This window comes from Phaseolus vulgaris, chromosome 2, assembly GCF_051622355.1.
Source record: "Phaseolus vulgaris cultivar YP4 chromosome 2, ASM5162235v1, whole genome shotgun sequence".
NCBI classification, from domain to species: domain Eukaryota; kingdom Viridiplantae; phylum Streptophyta; class Magnoliopsida; order Fabales; family Fabaceae; genus Phaseolus; species Phaseolus vulgaris.
The window spans coordinates 37,829,613-37,851,758 of record NC_143499.1 but is presented as its reverse complement, the minus strand read 5'-3'; the positions used below and the strand labels follow the sequence as shown (position 1 = coordinate 37,851,758).

The 22,146-nt window shown below is 36.8% G+C and overlaps 3 protein-coding genes and 1 pseudogene across 32 annotated transcripts; all 4 read left to right on the top strand.

Moving 5' to 3' along the window:
• The first annotated feature begins 2,805 nt into the window (after positions 1-2,805).
• On the top strand, positions 2,806-8,488 carry LOC137811821 (uncharacterized). Of its 29 annotated transcripts, none has more exons than XM_090298730.1 (6): positions 2,822-3,755; positions 4,400-4,557; positions 5,903-5,989; positions 6,080-6,151; positions 6,251-6,601; positions 6,672-8,488. In XM_090298730.1, exon 6 carries the CDS (start codon positions 6,724-6,726, stop codon positions 8,143-8,145), a length of 1,422 nt encoding a protein of 473 aa, XP_090154856.1. In that variant the 5' UTR covers positions 2,822-3,755; positions 4,400-4,557; positions 5,903-5,989; positions 6,080-6,151; positions 6,251-6,601; positions 6,672-6,723; the 3' UTR covers positions 8,146-8,488. The 29 variants fall into 29 exon arrangements, with proteins under 29 accessions (XP_068469775.1, XP_068469776.1, XP_068469759.1 ...); XM_090298731.1 differs by having other exon boundaries at positions 6,067-6,151; XM_090298734.1 differs by having other exon boundaries at positions 3,541-3,634.
• A 42-nt stretch (positions 8,489-8,530) lies between these two features.
• Positions 8,531-11,829, top strand: LOC137811824 (uncharacterized). Of its 2 annotated transcripts, none has more exons than XM_068613676.2 (4): positions 8,531-8,651; positions 8,944-9,561; positions 11,121-11,177; positions 11,263-11,829. In XM_068613676.2, exons 1-4 carry the CDS (start codon positions 8,646-8,648, stop codon positions 11,581-11,583), a joined length of 1,002 nt encoding a protein of 333 aa, XP_068469777.1. In that variant the 5' UTR covers positions 8,531-8,645; the 3' UTR covers positions 11,584-11,829. The 2 variants fall into 2 exon arrangements, with proteins under 2 accessions (XP_068469777.1, XP_068469778.1); XM_068613677.2 differs by having other exon boundaries at positions 8,546-8,649; positions 8,832-9,561.
• A 3,211-nt stretch (positions 11,830-15,040) lies between these two features.
• LOC150029152 (uncharacterized) lies at positions 15,041-16,712 on the top strand (annotated as a pseudogene).
• Positions 16,713-18,905: 2,193 nt separating this feature from the next.
• LOC137811820 (FAD/NAD(P)-binding oxidoreductase family protein) lies at positions 18,906-22,134 on the top strand. The gene has a single exon (XM_068613654.2). The coding sequence runs from the start codon at positions 20,633-20,635 to the stop codon at positions 22,064-22,066; it is 1,434 nt and encodes a 477-aa protein (XP_068469755.1). The 5' UTR covers positions 18,906-20,632; the 3' UTR covers positions 22,067-22,134.
• The last annotated feature ends 12 nt before the right edge of the window (positions 22,135-22,146 follow it).

Here is a 22,146-nt window from a genome sequence, read left to right as displayed (position 1 = left end):
AAAGTGTACTGAGCAATTACATTTTTGACAGAGATCAAACATTTTCCATGTGAGAAGAAGGATTGAAAGATTTTTTAAAGGTTTTCCAAAGAGATTTTCAAGTGTGCTTGGTCTAGGAAACCTTTGATCTTGGTGAAGGTGCTGGTGCAGTTCTGCAGCAAATTGAACTACTGGTTTTGAGTTCTTGCATCTTCTTTTCAGGTGTAATCTTTCCTTTATTCTGTTTTGTAAAGGTGTAAGTGTTAGTCACTCTTGGATAGGGTTTCTTGGAGTGCAAGGTGTGCTGAAATAGGGTTTTTTCAACATTGTGTGTGTTGTTCTTGTAGTGTTCAAGAACTGTTGTGTTTGTAAGTAATTGATACTGTTTTTAGTGAATTCCACCTTGGGGTAAGGTGAGACTGGACGTAGCTCTGTATGAGTGAACCAGTATAAAAACTTGTGTGCTTTTTCTTCTCATCCCTGCACTCATTTCTGGTTTTGTTTAATTCTGTCAAGAACTAAATCTGTTCTTTTGAAATTGAATCTGTTAATTCTGGGTTTAAATAAGAACTGTTCTTCCAGATTTGTTAAAGCTTTCTAATCTCAAACAAGGCAGTTGTATATGCTGTTTTAATTGATTTGTAAAACAAATTGTCTATTCATTAAAACCTGAGAAAGATTCATTCTCATTAAAACCTTGTGTTGAATGAAGTTGATTGATTTCTTGGCATAGCTGTATTCTTCATACTCATAAAATCAAAGTAATCTGATTCTGTTATAGCTCTCTGCTGATTACAATTTTAATTTGAACAAAGTCAAATTGTGCTAGACTGCTCTGAAGAATCAATCTGTTTCATGTAAAATCAATCTGTTCTTTTTGTCTCTGGTATACTGAAAATTGTGTGTTCTTGCGAAAATTTTATAAGCTAAATTCACCCCTCCCCTCTTGAACTTAGACACTAATAGACCCAACAGTGTGAACATGTATAAATATTATATTTTGATAGTTTGAAAGTTAAATATTGTTTTTGATGTTGGAAAAGTTCTTGAATGATATGAATTTTTAAATGTTATGTGATTGAATGATATGTATTATATATGAATGATGAAAATAATATGAAATTGATGTCATACATTTGGGATAATATATGAGTTGTTGTTTGATGACATTAAGTATGAAAAGCTTATGTTTAACAGAGATCATCTAACTTCATTGATGATTTAAGTCATATAGGCTAAGATATCAGGTGGTGAGAAGCTGAGAGGGAGTTCATACAAACCGGGTCTCGCTGTAGACACTCAGTATTGGATGTTTGAACTTACCCGGATTCTTTCTCTTGGATTCGCTGGTAATCTTTGGAACAAGTGTTAGTCTATAGTAGGAACATACTTAATGAGTCTTCCGAAAGACGATGAATTCATGTATAGTTAGTGAGATTGAAATGAAATCTAATGATTATGATTGAAAATATATCCATGTGTGGTCTATATGAATGATGTAATTGGTATTAAAATTTTATGTGACAACATTTAAAGAAATGTTTATAAATGGTTAGTTTTGAATCTTATATTGTTAATATTTGTATTTCTATAATATTGTAATAGAAATATTTTGAAAAACTCTAAACTTGTATAAAAATATGTAGAACATGTACAGTAAGAGTTAAATATATTTTTGGGGTGTTACAATAATAATTATAAAAAGGTACAAAAATAAATAAATAAATAGATTATTTTAAAAACCAAATATTGAAGATGAAAATAAATTAATAATTTATCCAATAATCTTCACAAATTCCTCTTTACCATCGTTTCATACACAATTTTTTCACTCAAAATTTTCTCTACGTTCAAATAATTTCAAATAACCTATAATAAACACATACAATCTCACAAATTAACTCAAATAATCCTTCTAAATAAAAGTTATCTAACCAAACAATGCATACAATTATTTTTTAAACAAAATGTTGTTTTGTAATAATTATGAATAATCAATACCTTTAAAATGCTAATAGAGTTAAATATAAGATGATAGAAAAAGAATTTAAACATTTTCAAAACACAAATAAAAATGAATCAAACTTTAAAAATATAAAAAAATAAGCTGAACCTAATTAAAAAAAATAAAAAAACTAAATTAACAATTTAGTCACGAGTTTACGTTAAAAAGTCCTTGCTCTGAAAGACATAATCTCACATTGAATATCATGAATAAATAAGAGTATAGAAATACGCTACACATCACTATTTGTCATTCAATAAAATTGATGTTTAATTAATTATTATAAAACGTGGGATTTATTACATATATAGTAGTTTTAGAAATATAAATTTAATTCAACATTGAAAGAACGGGTCAAACTTCTGTTATCAATGTACATCAAAGAGTAAGATAAATACCCAACACAAGAGTTGATAAAAGAATTTAACTTCTTTAAATAAAAGAGGTATATATATATATGTATTAAAATAAAGTATAATTAAAACGAATTTCTGTCCAGAGAAAAATATTTTTTTATAAAAAAGGGCAGAAGGGTGTACTGTAAATTAGTAGATCATGAAAAATGAAAAGTATTTATTATTACTTGAAAATAAATTTAGTACACAAGAGAATAATTAATTAAAATAAAATAACATTTAGAATGAATTTAAAGTTGAAGAGATGACTATTAAAGATGATGAGGGATAAGATAAGAATCAGACTTCAACCAATTGGGTATTTTGGATTTGAATCGTGTGGGGAACCAATTAGTAACACTCATTTCATTTGTTCATGTCACTAACTCATTTTTCTATAAAGCTTCACCCAACACTCACTATCACATTCTACTATTACTCTGGTAATCGCTTTTTCAAATACAAAAAAAAAAACATCAACCCTAATTTTTTATTTATTTTTTTCTCATCTATTTTAAATTGTAAGTAGTGTTACTATTTTTCGAAAAAATTATTCAATAAAAATAAATACATTTAATATGTTACCTCAGCGAGCTTAGTTAGCTGCTTAAGCTGAAGCTGGAGTTATGGCTGCGTCCTCTCATGTCTAAGCCTAACCTAGCCTCGCGACACACCAAAATCGTTGATCTTTTTTCAAGTGTTGACTTGTTTTTACTTCAGATGCATCAACGGTCACGGATAAGGTGCAGAAGCCGCGGGAGCGCAGCGGATTATTTCTCCAAAATTTGTTCGACTTTGGTAGACACGAGCGCGCCACGACAGCTTCTGCTTCCACTAACCCAAGACAAAACACAAGGCCTACAGTGGAACTGAAAAGACGAAAGCACCCTTTCTTTGGACCGCTTAAAACGCTGACTCTAGGGTAGTAAGGGAATTTCACGCAGCATCCCTTTCTACCAAAAGTATGCATGCCCCGCCAGCATGTGACGCTTGTTCTCCCCCACTTGCCAAGAAGGACAGTTTTGTCATTATAACACTCGATATTTTTTAGCTTTGCATTGGTACTACTTTCCCAAGAAAAATTTCCATATATAAATAAATAAATAATTAGTAAATGAAAAATATTATTAAAAATAAAAATAAAAAGAGCCGCCTCTACTTTATTTATTAGCGCGGGGCTTTATTACGTAACGAGTTTCTATTTCTCTGTCTGGCTTGGCTTGTGTTGTGTTCCTCTTCTTTCGTCAATGTTTCGGTACTTCCTTGTCTTTTCTTCGTCTTCTCTTCTTCGATAGCTTTCAAGTCTCCAGGGTTTTCAGTGGTTCTCAGATCTGGAAACCCTCCTTACGTTCCGTCTACAATTTTCTATCCTCGCCGTATGTATTCAGCTTTCGTTTCTGTAATCCAAAATTGCTCAGTTTTTTTCTGATTTTTTGTATTCATTTTTTTTTGTTTTTGGTTGGATAATTTGCCAGATTTGGTTGTAGGGGTCGCACTCTGTGTTTTTTCTGTTTTGCTTGTAATTTCTAATGGTGGGAAAATATAATAGTCTTCGATCTATTTGTGTTTTTGTCTTGTTTTAAGATGTGAGTATGACGCTGGCAACTAGTTATTCTTCTAGTTGGTTGATTTTCTCTGCATATCGCCTTGTCATTTTTTAAGATTTTTCTTCTTTTTAATATGTTTAACCTAAGATTCAACACAATGTATGAGTTTGGTGTTTTTGTTTTAACTTAGATCTACTTCTCTGCATATGCCCTTGTAGCCGATTCTCTCAACTCTTGTAGTCATCATGTGTGTGCTTATTGAATGCTAATATTTTTATGAGCGCGATATATTACAAAGATATGGACTGGTTGTATATCTATCTTATTATGAAGTTATCCTGGTTGAACGGTTGAAGCCTAGAATTGATGTAGCATTGTCTGCTGTTGGTAGTTCTGTTCTAGACCAGAATTCGTAGTGTTCTTTTACTTTCTAATCTTGAGGCTTGAATTGCTTCTGTTCAAATTTTATGCAGGTGCAGCACTGGTCATCATTAGCCTTCTCTTGTATGTTTGGAAAGTTGGTCTCTGCTGGAATTTTTGTGAATAAATTCATTTACTGAAGGACTGCATGACTATGGAGTTACATACAAACAAAATGAGATTGGATCCTACCCTTATGAAGTTGGCGAAGGTCAGGGAACTCCTTATGATTTTGCCTGTTTCCTTTACTTTTTCATTGTTCCATTATTGTTGTTATTTTTTTTTTTTTCTGTTTCATGTCAAAGCTATATTTAATATTCTCTTCAAAATAGATTTGAGGTTCTTTCTACATGTAATAAATGAACTTGGTCTTCTATATCCTGATCTTCTTCCCTTTCATTTTCCTCTTCTAATATTTCTGTTATTTTGTTGTACATACTGCTGATTTTTTTTTTGCATTTATTCTTGCCTCTAAAAAAAATCAATCCTTTTTGACTGAGAATGCTTATTACAACTTCATATCTCTTAATTGCTCTTCTCCGCTCTTATGGTATTTTTCAATTTTGTTTTTTAATTATAGAAAAATTAATAATTATATATATATATATATATATATATTTTTTTTTTTTTTTAATTTTGTAATTGAAAATTGAAATTAGGGAGCAATTAAAGTCATGTCTAGGAATGGATCAAATTCAATTCAGAGCAATTCAAGTGCATCTCATCTCGACAATTTATGTTTTGTAAATATTTATATGAACTTATTTTTCAGTATTGTGGACTTATTTTGCTTAATTGTGCTATTGAAATATTGAATAGTATGTTATTTGTATAAATTAGTTTTTTTTTATATGAAGTTAACTCTTACAAGTTTATGGAGCTCCCAAGAGTTCACTGGAGTTTGATAACCTTGCACATGTGTATATGTATAAATATATATTTATTTATTTCTCATTAAGATTTATGTCTGTCTGCTTTTGGTGGAGACTTGGAGACCTTCTAGGTTCTTGCATACTCCAAGAGCAATGCATCTGAAAGTCTAACAGCTCGAAGTCCGTATGTGTATTACATGTCACTTGCTAATTAACAAGGAGCAATACATTTTGAAGGATACAAGTTTTCTGATTTTTTCAATTTTCTTCTTGGTTTTAGATATTTGGTGTGTTAGTTAATTAAAACCTCTTACGATCAACGACAGGTGTGTTGCTTAGACAGCCTTCCTGTTTTATTAAGGTTGAATGCTTGAAAGATTGCATAAATAATCTTTGAAACTTGTTTTGTAATGTATATCTGGTTCACATATTTTGGTCAGCTTGATAAAGTAAGCCTATATTTACTGTAGTCATCCCGTAGTTTTGTTACAGTATTTTGTGGATAAATGTCCAGCTCATGTTAAGGCGAGACATGAAAACTTGACATTTCCCTTTTTTAATCACATGAACCCTCTCAATCATGGCGATGAAGTGTGTTTTATATGGGTGCACTGTGGATTAAAAATTAGCTGTTCTTTAAGTATTAATTAATTCATTACTAACTTATTTCTTTGTCTCTGTCAGGGTTAATGAAGCATAATGATTTATTTGCTGGGAGCACGAGAAGCTCCAGAGAACTCCTCACTTCAGTATTAAGCAGTCTTATCAAAGGTTTCTTTCCAAGAGATGTTATAAGATATCTATGGTTAAATTACTTTTATTGAAAAATTAAACTGTCTGAGATATAGTGAAAATGGACAGATCAGATACATCTGGCTTTGTAAGTGGTGGAAGCTGTATATTGGAATTTGTTGTTCTAGCCTTAAAGTTCTGGTAAGTGAGTATTATAGTAGTATGTGGTGAACTGTTCTGCTGCTTCAACCTTCTGTAGCTGTTGTATACAACATCTGATAATGGATTTGAACATGAAAGCTTTACTGTCTCCTCATGATGCTGAACTCGGGGGAGGTGACAACTTCGGTGATACTACATTATGCTTGAATGGCATTGGTTTTGGGGAAACAAATAAGGCTACTTATAGATGTAGTGAGAGCAATACTGGGATGAAGTTTTCCAATGCTTCTGATGATGGATGCAGGTTGGTTCTGGGATTGGGCCCAACCCCAATGGCATATGATGATGGCTACAGCAATTTGGGGTTTAATACAAAAAAGAAGACAGCCAAACGTTTTCCTCAGCACGTGCCATCTGAATGTGAATCAGTTCTTCAACTTGGCCTTTCTGGTGTAACAAATGAGGCATCAAGTGTACTTGACTGCTCAGGTTCAACTGAGACTGATGTGAATATGTCATGTTTCTCAAGCCAAACGTCTTCTGATAATTATTTTTCTAGGATTCCTGTTGTTGATGAGGGCTCTACTTCAGCAAAGAAATCAGGTGGCTACATGCCGTCACTTCTTTTGGCTCCTAGAATGGATATTGCTAAAAGTTCGGTGCAGGTACAACAATTAACTAATGGAACTAAACCTCAATTGTGCCCAGAACCATCCAGTGTTGTAAATTACTCGCTTGATCATGCATCTGGGCCCCAGGCTACAGGGATAACTTCAGAGAACCGAACAAGTAATCCTAAGAGATGCAGATTTTTTGGCTGTACAAAGGGAGCTCGAGGTGCTTCTGGACTTTGCATTGGACATGGTGGTGGACAGAGATGTCAGAAACCAGGATGCAACAAAGGTGCTGAGAGCAGAACTGCTTATTGTAAGGCCCATGGTGGAGGGAAGAGGTGCCAACACTTAGGATGTACTAAAAGTGCTGAGGGAAAGACAGATTATTGCATTGCCCATGGTGGTGGTAGGCGATGTGGGTATTCAGATGGGTGCACAAAAGCTGCGCGAGGTAAGTCGGGACTTTGCATTAGACATGGAGGGGGTAAGAGGTGTACAATAGATGGCTGCACTCGGAGTGCTGAAGGGCAGGCTGGGTTGTGCATCTCTCATGGGGGTGGACGTCGTTGTCAGTTGGAAGGATGTACAAAGGGTGCACAAGGGAGCACTATGTATTGCAAGGCACATGGAGGTGGGAAGCGATGCTCATTTGCAGGGTGTACCAAAGGTGCTGAAGGAAGCACCCCACTGTGCAAGGCACATGGTGGGGGAAAACGCTGCCTTTTTAATGGAGGTGGCATTTGCCCCAAAAGTGTACATGGAGGCACAAACTTCTGTGTTGCTCACGGTGGTGGAAAGAGGTGTGCTGTTGCAGGTTGCACCAAGAGTGCACGTGGCCGTACCGACTGCTGCGTTAGGCATGGTGGAGGTAAGCGATGCAAGTTTGAAGGATGTGGGAAGAGTGCTCAAGGGAGCACAGATTTCTGCAAGGCCCATGGTGGAGGAAAGCGATGTAGCTGGGGAGATGGAAAGTGTGAGAAATTTGCAAGGGGAAAGAGTGGCCTCTGTGCTGCTCACAGCAGCTTGGTGCAAGAGCGGGAAATGAACAAGGGCTTGATTGCTCCTGGACTTTTCCGTGGACTTGTACCTGCTGCTTCCACTGCCTGTAGCAGTTTTGAGAACAATTCTTCCTCAGGCGTCAGTGTTGTGTCTGACTCCTATGATTCTATGGAAACTCCACCACAAAGGAACCTCATACCGAAGGAGGTCTTAGTTCCGGTCTCAATGAAGTCACCGTCTTATTCGAACTTCTTGACTGCTAAGAAGCCAGACCAAGACAGAAACTGCCATAGCCCCGTCGAAGGCTGCAGCACTGCTCAGAAAGGCCTCGACTTTAATCTGCCAGAGGGCAGGGTCCACGGCGGTGATCTCATGTTGTATTTTGGAGGAAATCTTAAAAATGCACTTAACGGTATCTGAAACGGGAGGGAGCTGGTGTCTTTGGAAGTTGTAGATTCAGTTTAGTGATTAGGGACCATTGCCATGATGGAATTGTGCATAAAGCCATGTTGGTGCTTGTTCAATAACTTGTGTATAGTTGGGTGTTATTAGCCATTAGTCTCTTATTGTTTGTAGTGTTTCGTCAGTGCGATGGCTTTTATTATTCAATGTAAGGTGGCAACGTCAAAACCAAGTCCACTGCCACAAACAGCGTCATTCTCTCGCGTGGATTTGTTCCAATTGAATCATTGTATTCTTAAACCTGTAGTTTTAGTTTGTTTCAAAATAAAGGGTGAAACTAAAGGCCAATTTCGCTAATAAACATTTGCGTTGCTATCGTGTTTCGCGCGGTATAAATAAGAGGTTTATCTGAGAATATCCATACTCCACTAGCAGCGTCGTCGTCGTCGGCTTCTCTTCTCTCACTTTTACGTTTTTCTCTATGCAACCGACGCCGAAACCGCGCTGAATCGCCATTTATGCGTGTAATATCTCTCCGGTTATTTTTCCTCCATAAGTTTTCAACCTTTCTAATTATCTTTCAACAATAATTTTGGTGCAAAATTTTCTTTTCTGCAATTTCTTCGAATGATTCAAGCATTTTACTCTTCAGATAGTTATGATGTTTACTAAACATCGAATGAATTGTTTAATGTTGCAAGAAGCGAAACTAGCGTTCAAAGAACGCACCATCGCGTTTGAATATTTGTCAGCGTCGTGACTCGAACAAGAAAATTTCGACGTAACAGCTTCCTGTTTTTCGTCATCGAAATACAGGAGTTGGCAATGGAAAACTCGTGGAGCAACGGCAAGATGAAGATCCTGAAGCCAAGGACTTCGAACGAGAACATTCCACCTATGCAGATCGACTTGGATGAGAGAAGAGGACGCTATCTCCAACCATCAGCAATGAGTCCACGGTTTCAACCGTACGCCGAAAACATCGACGCTGGCTCGCCGTTAGCGCGCTACCTCTTCGCCGGATCTCCGATCTCCGGGAAGGTCGCTGCCGCCGGCGAGGCATTTAGTCCTCCGCCGTTCAGCGCCTGGTCCACGAAAGGTCTTCAGTACTGCGGCAATAGTTCGGGGCGGAGCAGCAGCTTCGGCTCTCGCAATAGGTTGTCGTCGTCGCCGCTTTCGTCAATTGAGAACATGGAGATCGCGTCGCTGATGTCGCCGCCGATGTACCGAACGACGGCGACTGGGGATGACGACGTTCTCGTGATGGATGACATTCTAGTGAGGCCAATGTCCGGAGGAAAGAGTGGAAGGTCTTCATCCTCCTCCGGCCGCGGTTCGTCCTCTTCATCGTCGGCGTCCAAGAGCGTGTTCAAGACAGATATCAGCAGAGCGTGGGAAGAGTCTGCAAACTGCCGCTTCAACTCCAAATGCCAGGTTGGTACGCACCATTACTGTTATGAATTGGAAGATAAGTATATTCGCTCCATCATATAATATGATTATAAAATATGTATGTAAGACCTTTTTTTTTCCTCAAATTTGAATGAAGTTTCTCACTTTTCCCCAAAAATTTAAAATCAGTCAGTGTAATTTAAACAAGTCTGATTAAGGCTTTGTGTAAAAATTGTTAGAGATTATTTATTTGATTAGTTGATTATTGAATAATTTGTTTTGATTTATATTTCATATTTTCTTTGCATGATATATATATATATATATATATATATATATATAGGAAGAAGTTAGAAATTCATTCGCCAGGTAATTATTGAACACGAGTGCTTTGGCATTCACTAATTTAGCTGGTCTCAGAGGATTAAGAGGAGGAATAATTTTAATTTGCAACCTTTTAGAAATCTTTTCGTGGGTTGTTTGATGGGGATGAAAAGACTACTCCAGACGGAAGGAGTCAGGGTAAGGTAAACTGTGTGGTTAGTAGCAGTTTTTTTTCGGTTCTCTTCTTCCTCTAGAAAATTATCTATAGGTATGTATGGTGGATTTATATAGACGATTCTTTATTGATCCCGGGTATTTAAATTCTCTAATTTTGTTTAAGATAAAACTTTGTTCATTGGAAGTAATTCTGATTTTCGGTAGCCTTACATTCAAAGAAACTCTCCGAACCAATTTGTTTTTTAAAGAATGTGGTTTTGTCCGTGCCAATTTCTTGCAAAGTTGGGCACTGGAGTTTAATGAAATTGTAAATCTTCTACTATATTAGCTTCTTTCAATAAAAAAAAGAATAGAGAGTATTATGCCTTATTTTCTTATTTTTCTTTACCATAACCTCAAAATGCAACCCGTGGTTTCTTTCCATTTTGGTTCCCTTTCTTTCTAGGACGAGCAATGTCGGCATGTGGCGAAATCAGTTACATTCCACTACGGGCAGTGTCAAAATCTTTGTTGTCACTTCTGGTTACGTATTTGTTAAGTCATATTGCATATATTATATTGGGGATTGTAAATGTGTCTAGAGGGTTTAATTAATGATTTTTTATATACTATGCTAACATCTTTGACTCCTATTATGTTCTGTCGTTCCCGTCACTTTCTTTCTCTCCTATTTTTTCCACGTGTAGAATTATATATAAATTGCATAGACAACATGAAAAACAGGTCATGTTACCCATTCTAAATTAGGGTGAGAATGACATTTTAGACTAAAACATAACTACCCATACTTCAACATACGATCATGATCTGGACCTGGATAATGCTACTTGACATGGAATTTTGAGTTTCGGACTGAGGAATCTGCTAAATTATGATATTGGTCTGGCCTCCTGAAAAATTTAAGGAAAAAAGGTAGCAAATATACCTATCGAATTGCATTTTATGAAAATAAAAATGTACGATGTAATGTATTATTTTGGTAATTTGTACTATTCTTGACGGACACAAGCAAGCGGCATGGTTTTCTATCCAGTGTCAATAGGAAATAAATTGCCTGTCTTAATGGTATTTGATAGCTTAACGGTGTGAACTTGTTGTAGTTACACTTAAAAGAAGAGCCCAATTCTGGTCGACCCTCCCCGAAAAGCAAATCCAGGGTAAGCAATAAAAAATGATAGCAATGTCCTTTAATGTAAAAAAGGAAGTATTCAGGAATTGAGTATATCTTCTGGCGTTATGTAGGCGGAGACAAGCACATCATCATCTGTGCGAGCAGGATCAAGCACGCAAGGCTCAAGCAGCCGCATTGTTCAACAGCAGCATGCAGCAGCGGAATCTGATCACCAAGTCTTGACTTCCCAACCAACTTCACCCGAACCGCATCATATCCTAACCTTTTTCAATGACTGGTCACCCCTGGATGATGGTATTGAGGTTGTACTCCCAGGTTTAGATAAAGCTCCATCAAGGAAAGAAATTCATGCTTATATTTCAAGTCTTCACCATGCCCTGACTTCTAAAAGGAGACTACCGGTACTTGAAGCATTTAGCCAGGGGGCTTGATCCTCATGATTCATAAAACAACACCTCTTCACTGATGGAAGTTACTCTTCTAAGTCAAAACCATGGCTTTTTTTTTTTTCCATTTGAATAATTCTCCCAGTTTTTAAATAAATAAATCAAATCATGGTTGTGGGGGCGTACTGGAAAGTATAACCGTGGTCACCACTTGATGGCTAGAATACCTGTGTAGTTCTGCATACGTTTCAGAATAATGACATGATATTAAGAAAAAAAAAATTATCGATATTTTTTTGTTTTTGATTGAATGTTTTCTACCATATTTATACGGAGTTATGCACAGGGGATTGATTCTTGTTGAAGGAGGTATGATCATACGAACTTTGATGCTGCAATAACCTTCCTGCCTTCGGATTTAGTCAAAATTTGAGGAATGTCACAAGTGTAGTAATTAAAGCTGAAAACACGTAAAGATTGGTTTCTTGAGGTGTGAGTGATACTCTCTATAAGAACTTATTTGCTGTGTATTGCACAAGTCTCTCAATATACAACAATAATTTCTCGAGTAAAAATTGAGATAAGAACTGGAAAGATAGAGTAAGAACTTAGGAATATGTAAATAGAGAAAGAAAATAAGTGAGCAGAGGAAGAGGTCGTGAAAGATAAGTGAAGGATGCAGACGAAAACTCTCTTTATATAGGGAGAAGAACAAAAAATTATTATCGCTTCAAAACGATCTCAACGTGCTTCTCGTTCCAACATCTCAACTCCTCGAGAAGAACGAAGAAAATTGTGGAGAGAACAAGACTCGTGTGTAGAGGATCCAACCAGAAAGTAGGGAGCGTGGACAGGAAAGCTATGTGAAAAACGGAATCAGAGGTGGCCGGAAAACGCGCACGAAAACTGCAATGTCACACGAGATTGAGAACGAATTTTTGCAACGTCTCCGTTTTTAATAACTTTTGCGATATACAAGAATTCTGTTTTACAACAATCCCTCACATATTGCAAAAGACAGAAGATAAAAAGAAAGAAGATAAAAAGAAAGAAAAAAATCCTGGGTTCATATAAGATGTAATGCATTAGAGTTGGTATAACAAGCTATATGAACCAGTCTTAGATTGATGAACTTAACACAGAGTGTAGTTGGTATAACAAACTATATTAACCAAGACACTTAGTATGTGTTAGCGATTTTTTCAATCACAATACACTCCCACAATCCTTGTTGTTATCGTTGTGTTGCGCTTATTAGGCCATGCGCATGTCTGATATTCACTCTAGAAATCTTGTCAAGATCTCATGCAAGCGGTTCCACTTAACACTCATATAGATGATTTTATCAAGTGTATGTTGCAGATCATACATCACCCATAAGAGATATGAAAATTATTAAAACTTTGTTAGTAAGGGGTGCTCACTGACTTGAAGTCATAATAACCAAACTTCTTAAGAAGTTCTTCAATGTATTGTTCTTGGGATAGTAATATACTATCTCCCTTATAATTTTAACTCCTAGAATCACACTTGCTTCACCCATGTCTTTCATCTCAAACTTAGATTCAAGAAAAAAAAAATTTGTTTTAAAAACAATATTATTGCATGTACCAATAATTAGCATGTCATCCATATATAAACATATAATGACACATTTACCATTTTCAGATCTAGAATACACACATTTATCAACATCATTGGTAAAAAAATCTTCACAAAGTAAAACATTATCAAGTTTTTCATGCCATTGTTTTGGTATTTGTTTCAAACCATACAAAGATTTTAAAACTTTGCACACTTTTTTCTTCTTGACATTGAACTACATATCCTTCAGGTTTAAGTTTCCTCCTTTAGTTCATCATTCAGAAAAGCTATTTTAACATCCATCTGGTGAATGAATAACTTGTGGATAGATGTCAGGGCTAACAACACTCAGATAGAGGAATTCTAATAACTAGGGCACAAGTATCAAAATAATCTATGTTAGGTTTTTGAGTAAAACCTTTCATTACTAATCTTGCCTTATATTTATTTATGGATCCATGGATGATACTTTTTCTTAAAGATCCACCTACAACCAATGAGTTTTTCTCCTTTAGGAAGATCTATTAAGGTCCAAATATAATTTTCTTAATTGAATCAATCTTTGTTCCAATGGCTATATCCCAATGTTTAGCATTATGAGCACTAGAAGCTTCTAAAACCTTATTGGATCATTTTCAACTAGATAAGCATAAGAAACATCTTCACACGAGGTTTCCTTTATCTGTCTTTTACTTCTCCTAACATCCTCACTTATGACATCACTAGCATTCTCTATAGATTGTTTAGATGTACCACTGCTCTTTAAAGGAAATATAAGTTAAAAAAACTTAACATTTTTTTGTCTCTACTACAGTGTTACATTCAATTATATCACTATTAAGAACAAGGAATCTATAGACAACAAATATGTTCCGCATAACCTAAGAACATACAATCAAATGTTTTAGAACCTTTTTTCCTTTTTTTTGGATAAGATAACATCACTTTAGCTAAGCACCCCCACACTCTTAGGTATTCAAGATTATGTTGATAACCTTTCCACAATTCATAAGGTGTTTTACCAGTTTTCTAATGTGGTATCCTATTTTGTAAAAAACACACAGTAAGCAGAGATTCACCCAAAAGATTATCATGAGCATTAGAACTAATAAGAATGAAATTAATAATTTCTTTAAGAGTCATATTTTTCCTTTCAGCTACTCCAATAGATTCATGTGAATATGGTCTTCATGAATAATGCCTTCTTTAACACAAAAATCATTAAACAAAACATATTCAACACCTCTATCTAACCCAATTCTTTTAATTTTCCTATTCAATTGATTTTTTACTTTTGTCTTATAAATTAAGAACATATCAAAAGCTTCATCCTTATGCTTAATTAAATACACTTTGATGTATCTAGAAAAATCTTCTATAAATTTTACAAAATAATTTTTACCACCTCTAGATAATGTTTGTTTTAAATTAGCTAGATCAGTATGAATTAAATCAAGAAGTTCAGATTGACATTCAAATAACATGTTTTATTCGTTATTTTATATTCTACTCATATATCACGTTTATTACTTTGTTTGTCATGCATGTTGATTAATCCTAGTCGTTGCAATTTCATAACATACTGTTGAATGTAACGGGCTTAGCCAATAATTTTATATTATTTTGTTATTATTTTCATCTATAAATAAATACCTCTATGTGTGTATTTTATACAAGGGATATAAATCCTATATTTATTTTCTCCATTCTTAATATGGTATTCATAGTCTAGGATTAGGATTCAAAGTTTTTTTGGGTGAACCCATTTTTCACCGTCAGGCGTCGCCCCACCGCCACCCACTGTTGCCGCTATCGTTGGAATCTCGCCACCACAATCGCCATTCTAGAATCTCACCGGAACCTCCACCAAAATATTGTCGGAGTCGTTGTTGTCACCAATTGGATGACAAGTAGATCTATGGATCCATCTCCTACCACTGGGCCTGATCCGTCTCCTACCACTATGCTGCCGACAACTGGATCTATGGCTTCTTCGGCTGCCACTATGCCCAATCCATCTATCTATACTAATTATGTCAATATTCATCTTTCTATTGAAAAATTAGATGAAACTAATTATGACTCTTGGGTCTCAAATATTAAATTATGACTTAAGAGTCAAGATTATGTTGATCATCTTACCCAATGTTTTTGCAATGTTGCTGCAGATGAGGTTTCGCGTTGGTTAAAAATTGATGCTCAATTATGCATTGTTATTAAATATACTATTCACTAATCTTTAAAACAAATTTTTCGTGTTTTTGAGACGTGTTCGGAAGTTTGGGAACATGCGAAATTATTATACACTAATGATACTGAATGTCTTTATGGTGTGTGTCAAAATCTCCTTAACGTTGTTTCTCCCAAATATCTTGATGGTACAATGACTGAATATTTGGGTAAACTACATGCTCTTCTTCATGATTTTAATGAATTATTGCCTCCTGCCTCCACTCCTTCTCAAGAACTAGAGCAACGGTCCAAGTTTTTCATGTTATTGGGCTTACATGACCTTCCTAATGATTATTCTGATTCCGTGATCAGATTTTGGGATCTCCCGTTGTTCCCAATTTTACTTCCACTTGTTCTACCCTTTTGCATGTGCTAGGTAAACACATCATTGATATACCTCTTCCAGTTGATGACTCTTATACTTTAATCTTTCAATGTTATGATCGCACTCGCCCTTCCAACTCGGGCAAAGGGCATCACAAGTGTGGCCATTGTGGCAAACTTGGCCACAAAATTGATCGGTGTTATGCCTTACATGGTCGTCCTCCTAGATCTGTTGTGGTTGCCCAAAATGTTCCTCTACAACCTTCTACTATGGATCTTACTTCATCTGATATCTCAGGCCAACCTTCAATTTTCAATGAATTTCTTAAATGGTATGAGGATCGTCAAAACTCTGGTTCCACTACTTCTGTTTCACATTCAGGTACATCTTATGTTGGCCTTACTCACTCCAATTCTTTAGTCCTTGGGTTCCTCACTCAGATGCCACCGATCATATTACTGGTAATAAATCTTTTTTCTCTTCTTTGTCTACCTTCAATTATTTACCATTCATTACCATGGCCAATGGCTCTAAGGTCTCATCCCATGGTGTTAGTACTATTTATCATCTTCTTTTTTGATCAATTGATAATGTTCTTTATGTTCTTGGGACTCTTTTTAACTTATTATTCATTAGTCGTCTAACTTGTTTTTCTTGATTGTGTTATTTCTTTTACCAAAGATTCTATTTGTTTATAGGACCAGAGTTCGAGACGGATGATTGACATCGTATGTGAGTTTCATGGTCTTTACCACATACAAACATCTGCACATGTTGGCACGATTATAGATTCTCCATCTCTCATTCATGCTTAGCTAGGTCATCCAGGTCTTGCCAAGATGCAACACCTTGTTCCAAGTCTGTCCAAAGTGTCTAATTTGTCTTGTGAGTCGTGTCATTTAGGTAAACAAAGTCACAATTCTTTTCCTAGTAGTATCTCTTGCTTCATCCCTTTTTGCCTTAGTTCACTTTGACATTTGGGGACCAAGTCGTGTTAAGTCGAATTTAAGGTTTATGTATTTTGTTACTTTTATTGACGATAATTCAAGATGTACTTGGTTATTTTTAATGAAATCGTGTTATGAGTTGTTTTCTATATTTCAATCTTTTTTATAACGAAATTAAAAATCAATTTGGAGTTTCAATTCGAACTTCACGCGGTGATAATGCTCGTGAGTATCTTTCTCATTCTTTTACCACTGTTATGAAATCTCATGACATTCTTCATCAAACCTCATGTGTTTATACCCCTCAACAAAATGGGGTGACTAAGCGCAATAATAGACACCTTGTTGAAACTATTCGTACTATGTTACTTCATGGTGATGTTCCTTAACATTTTTGAGGTGATGTTGTTCTTAGTGCGTGTTATCTAATTAATCGTATTCCATCTTCGATTTTAGAGAATAAAAATCTTCATTTTATTTTATTTCCTCATGAACCTCTTCATCCCTTACCACCTAAAGTTTTTGGGTCTACATGCTATGTTCATGATTTTTGTCATGGTTTAGATAAATTATCTGTTACAGCACACAAATGTGTTTTTTAGGGTTTACTAAATCTAATAAAAGATATAAATCTTTTTTCACTCTTTCTTAACTATTATTTCATTTTTGAAGATGTCACCTTCACTGAGTCTTTTTTTTATTTTAAGTCTTTATCTTCTCCACCTGTGTCTCCATTTGAATAAGTACATATTCCAATTGCCTTTGATCCTCCTGTTAAGTCTAGTGTGCTTGAAGATTCTCCTCCTCCACCACCTCTTCAAGTTTACATTCATCGTCAGTCTTCCCATCGTCCACATGATGAATCTCTTCTAGTGCCATAACCTCCATCCCTTTCAGCTCCGATAGTTGAACCTGATATTCTCATTGCCATCCATAAAGGTATATCCTCTACCCGTAATCCCTCTCCACATTATAATGCTTTAAGCTACCATTGACTGTCTCAACCTTTTATTCATGTCTTCCGTCTATTTATTTTGTGTCCATTCAAAAGTCTGTACGTGATGTCTTAACTTATTCTGGTTGGCGTCAGGCCATGCTTGATCAAATGAGTGTGCTTTAGAATAATGGAACTTAGGACATTGTTCTTATAGGCAGTGATCACCAAGGCACACATTTGTCAACACTTTTAGACCAATGATTTTGGCAAACTCAGATATTTCTTGGGAATTGACGTAGCACAATCAAACAATGGTATTGTTATTTCTCAGAGGAAGTATGCATTGGATATTTTGGAGGAATCTGGATTAACGAATTCAAAATTTGTTGAGACATCTATGGATCCCAATGTCAAACTCCTACCTAGTCAGGGGAGCCTTTCTCAAATCCTGAGAAGTACAGAAGATTAGTTTGAAAATTGAACTATCTTACGATCACTTGTCCAAATATTTTGTTAGTATGATGAGTCAACTCCTTAATTTACCATGTGTTGATCATTGGAATGTATTCATTTGTATATTGAAATACATTAAAGGTTCTCTTGAAAAAGACTTGTTATATGGTCACAATAATCATATTAGAGTTATATGTTATTCAGATACTGATCGGGCAGGGTCTCCGTCTGATAGAAGATCTACTTTCGGATATTGTGTTTCTATTGGTGATAATTTAACTTACTGGAAGAGCAAGAAACAAAATGTTGTAGCAAGATCTAGTGTTGAAGCGAAATGTAAAGCTATGGCTTCAGCTACTTGTAGCTTATTTGGCTTAAACAGTTACTTAAATAATTGCAATTTGGAGAAGCCAATCAAATGACACTCATCTATGATAATCAGTTTGCTCTTAATATTAGCTTAAATCCCATCTTTCATGAAAGGACCAAACATATTGAGATTGTTTGTCATTTTATTTGAGAAAATATTGTGTTTGGAGACATCAAAACTGAATTTGTTAATTCGAATGATCAATTAACATATATTTTCACTAAATCTTTACGGGGATCTATAATTGATTATATTTGTAACAAGTGGGGTATATATGATTTATATGCATAAGCTTGAGGGGAAGTGTTAAATGTAACGACTTAGCCCATAATTTATATTATTATGTTATTATTTTTATCTATAAATAAACACTCCTATGTGTGTATTTTACCTGAAATGCATGATGACCTGACTTTCCACAGACAAAACAATTTTCTTTTTTCTTGAAAGTGGAGTTAGTTGCATTGGGACGAGAGAACTTATTATTATATTTTTTTTTATGATCAGGTTTTTTCTCGTATCTTTTTGGAGTTGGTTTGTCTTCTATCATGTTTGTTTTGGCAGACAACGCTTTGGCCCTTGTACTAGCACACTCCTTTCTATTTGTGTCTTCAATGATGATGCGGGTGATCAAATTTGACAGAGACATTTGTTTGTGCCTGTGTTTCAGTTGTTGTTTGTAGTCGGTCCAAAAAGTTTTTCTATCAACAGTTCGAACACGAATTCACCAGGCAAGGTTATGCTCTCTGCTTTAATATCTTCAAGTAGCTTGTGGTATTCATTTATCTTAATTTTTATGGTATTGTCTTCAATCATCTCCTAGTGATAGTAATTTTCGATCATGAACCTTTGTTTAACGACGTCTTTAGCGATGTATTTGAGAATAAGGGAATCCCAAATATCTTTTGCATCCTTGTAAGAGCAATAAACATCGAACAAATCATTACATAACACACTGAGTAAGGTGTGACGACATACCTTATTTGCATGGGTCCAAACATCAAATTGTTTCGCAAACATACTTGAGTCAGGTTTAGAAGTCGTAAATGCAAAAGTGACTTTGTACATGTCCAATAGGGTAGATATGCGTTCTTGCCAGCGTAAAAAATTCTGATCGATGAAGACTTCAATTTTCAAGACATTTGGAAACGGTTTCGTAAAAATGGTTTGAGTTGTGGAAACTACATTTGATGTCTCCGGTGTAGAGTTGTTGTCCGTATTATCAGCCATAAGTCTTTACGATTGTAGTAATTAAAGCTGGAAACACGAAAAGATTGGTTTCCTGAAACATGGGTGATCACTGTCCGTAAGGATTTATCTGCAAAGTATTGCACAAGTCCCCCAAACTTCTCAGGTAAAAACCAATGATCAAAACTAGCAAAGAACTCTTTTAGATTAAGAACCCAGAACTATGTTAATAGAGAAAGAGAGAAAGAAAATAAGAAGTGGGAAGAGGAAGAGGCCGTGAGAGATATGTGAAGAATGAGGACGAAACCCCTGTTTATACACGGAGAAGAACCAACAAACTGTTGCAGCTCCAAAACAATCTTAGCGTACTTCCCGTTCCAGCATCTCAACTCTCCAAGAAAAACAAAGGAGATTGCGGAGAAAATAAGACTCACGTGCAGAGGATCCAACCAGAAAGCAAGGAAGTGTGACGGTGTCTGAGGAAAGCTCCGTGAAAAATAAAATAAGAGGTGGCCGGAAAAGGCACACAAAAACTGTAACATCACACGGGATCGAGAACGGATTTCTGCAACGTCTCTGTTTTTATTATCTTTTGCTATATAAACGGAAATTCATTCTTGTTGAAGGAGGTATGATCATACGAACTTTGATGCTGCAATAACCTTCCTGCCTCAGATTTAGTCAAAATTTGAGGAATGTCACAAGTTCACAACTGAACCATTAGTTATATCGTAGAGCGGATTGGTCTTATTCATATTACTAGCAGTGCACAAATCAATTTTCTTCCCATGTCGTGTGAAGGAGAAGGGAGCTCCTGGGGAGAATATTCTGACATGTTCTGCTTCTGATATTCTGGAAACACTAGTTTAAAAACCATAATTTTACTCGACACAGACACATGATAATATCACTATCTCATACCACGTAAAGACATGGCATCAACATCAGCGTAAGCGTCTCCACCAAAACCAATTCAAGAGCCAAATCCACCCGAATAAAACCCCTCTAGGGGAAAAAAAAGGTTTTGATCATTAACCCAAAACCTTATCCATACTCCAATGACTACTATCACACTATTCTCCGTCCCTTGCACAAACCTCTCCTTTTTCTCTTCTCCTCCAAAACGATTCAGATTCAATCCCCAATCCTCCGCGCAACTTTCCCCCACCTCTTCCTCACCTCTCCAAAACCCCTCACTACCCAAAACCGGAGTCATTGTCATCGGCGCTGGCCTCGCCGGCCTTGCCGCCGCCACCCACCTCAACTCCAACAACATCCCCTTCCTCCTTCTCGAAGCTTCAGACGCCGTCGGAGGCCGCGTCCGCACCGACATTGTCGACGGCTTCCTCCTGGACCGCGGCTTCCAAATCTTCATCACCGCCTATCCCGAAGCCCAAAAGCTCCTCAATTATCAATCCCTGAATCTCCAGAAGTTCTACTCTGGAGCTCGAATTTTCTACGATGGCCAATTTCACACCGTCGCGGACCCTCTCCGCCACTTCTGGGACTCCGTAAAATCCCTCACCAACCCAATTGGATCCCCCCTCGACAAGCTACTAATCGGATCTACCAGAATTCGTGTCCTCTCCAAATCCGACGAAGAAATCCTCGCCGCAGAGGAAGTCCCGACAATCGCTTTACTCAAGAAGCTAGGGTTTTCCGATTCCATCATCGGAAGCTTCTTCCGCCCCTTCTTCGGCGGAATCTTCTTTGATCCAGACCTGGAAACGACATCCCGTCTGTTCGATTTCGTCTTCAAGTGCCTCGCTCTCGGAGAAAACACCCTGCCGGCGAGAGGCATATCGGCCATTCCGGAACAGCTGGCGGCGAGGTTGCCGTCCGGTTCCATCCTGCTCAACTCCAGAGTCGTTTCCGTCGACCTCGACGGCTCCGAAACGCCGCTCGTCAGACTGCAAAACGGCGACGTTTTGAAGAGCGAGCTGGGAGTCATCGTCGCGGTCGAAGAACCCGCAGCAGTTGAACTATTAGCGCGAAGGACTAGTACGGTTCCCAAGAAACCGGTTCGAAGCACGGTATGTTTGTATTTCACCGCGAACCGGGATCAGATACCGGTTCAAGACCCGGTTCTATTTCTGAACGGGTCGGGTAAGGGCATTGTAAACAACATGTTCTTTGCGACGAATGTGGCTCCATCGTACGGGCCATCTGACAAGGCCCTGGTATCAGTGTCACTCATTGGGGTGTTTGAGGGTGTCTCCGATGATGAACTTGTGGGTAAGGTTATTGAGGAGCTTTCGGGTTGGTTTGGGGGAAAAATTGTTGGGGAGTGGAAGCATTTGAGGACCTATCGAATCGGGTTTGCCCAGCCCAATCAGTGCCCACCCACGGATCTGAAGAAAAACCCGAGAGTTGAGTCGGGTTTGTATGTTTGTGGTGATTATTTGACATCTGCCACGTTTGATGGTGCTTTGGTCTCTGGGAGAAGGGCATCAGAATCCCTATTGAAGGACAGAGCCTTCACCCCCTCCTAAAATTCTTCCACTTTTAATGTCAAACTATTTTTTTCCTTGTTATACATAACTATAACTTCATTTCTTTATCTTTCTTTGCT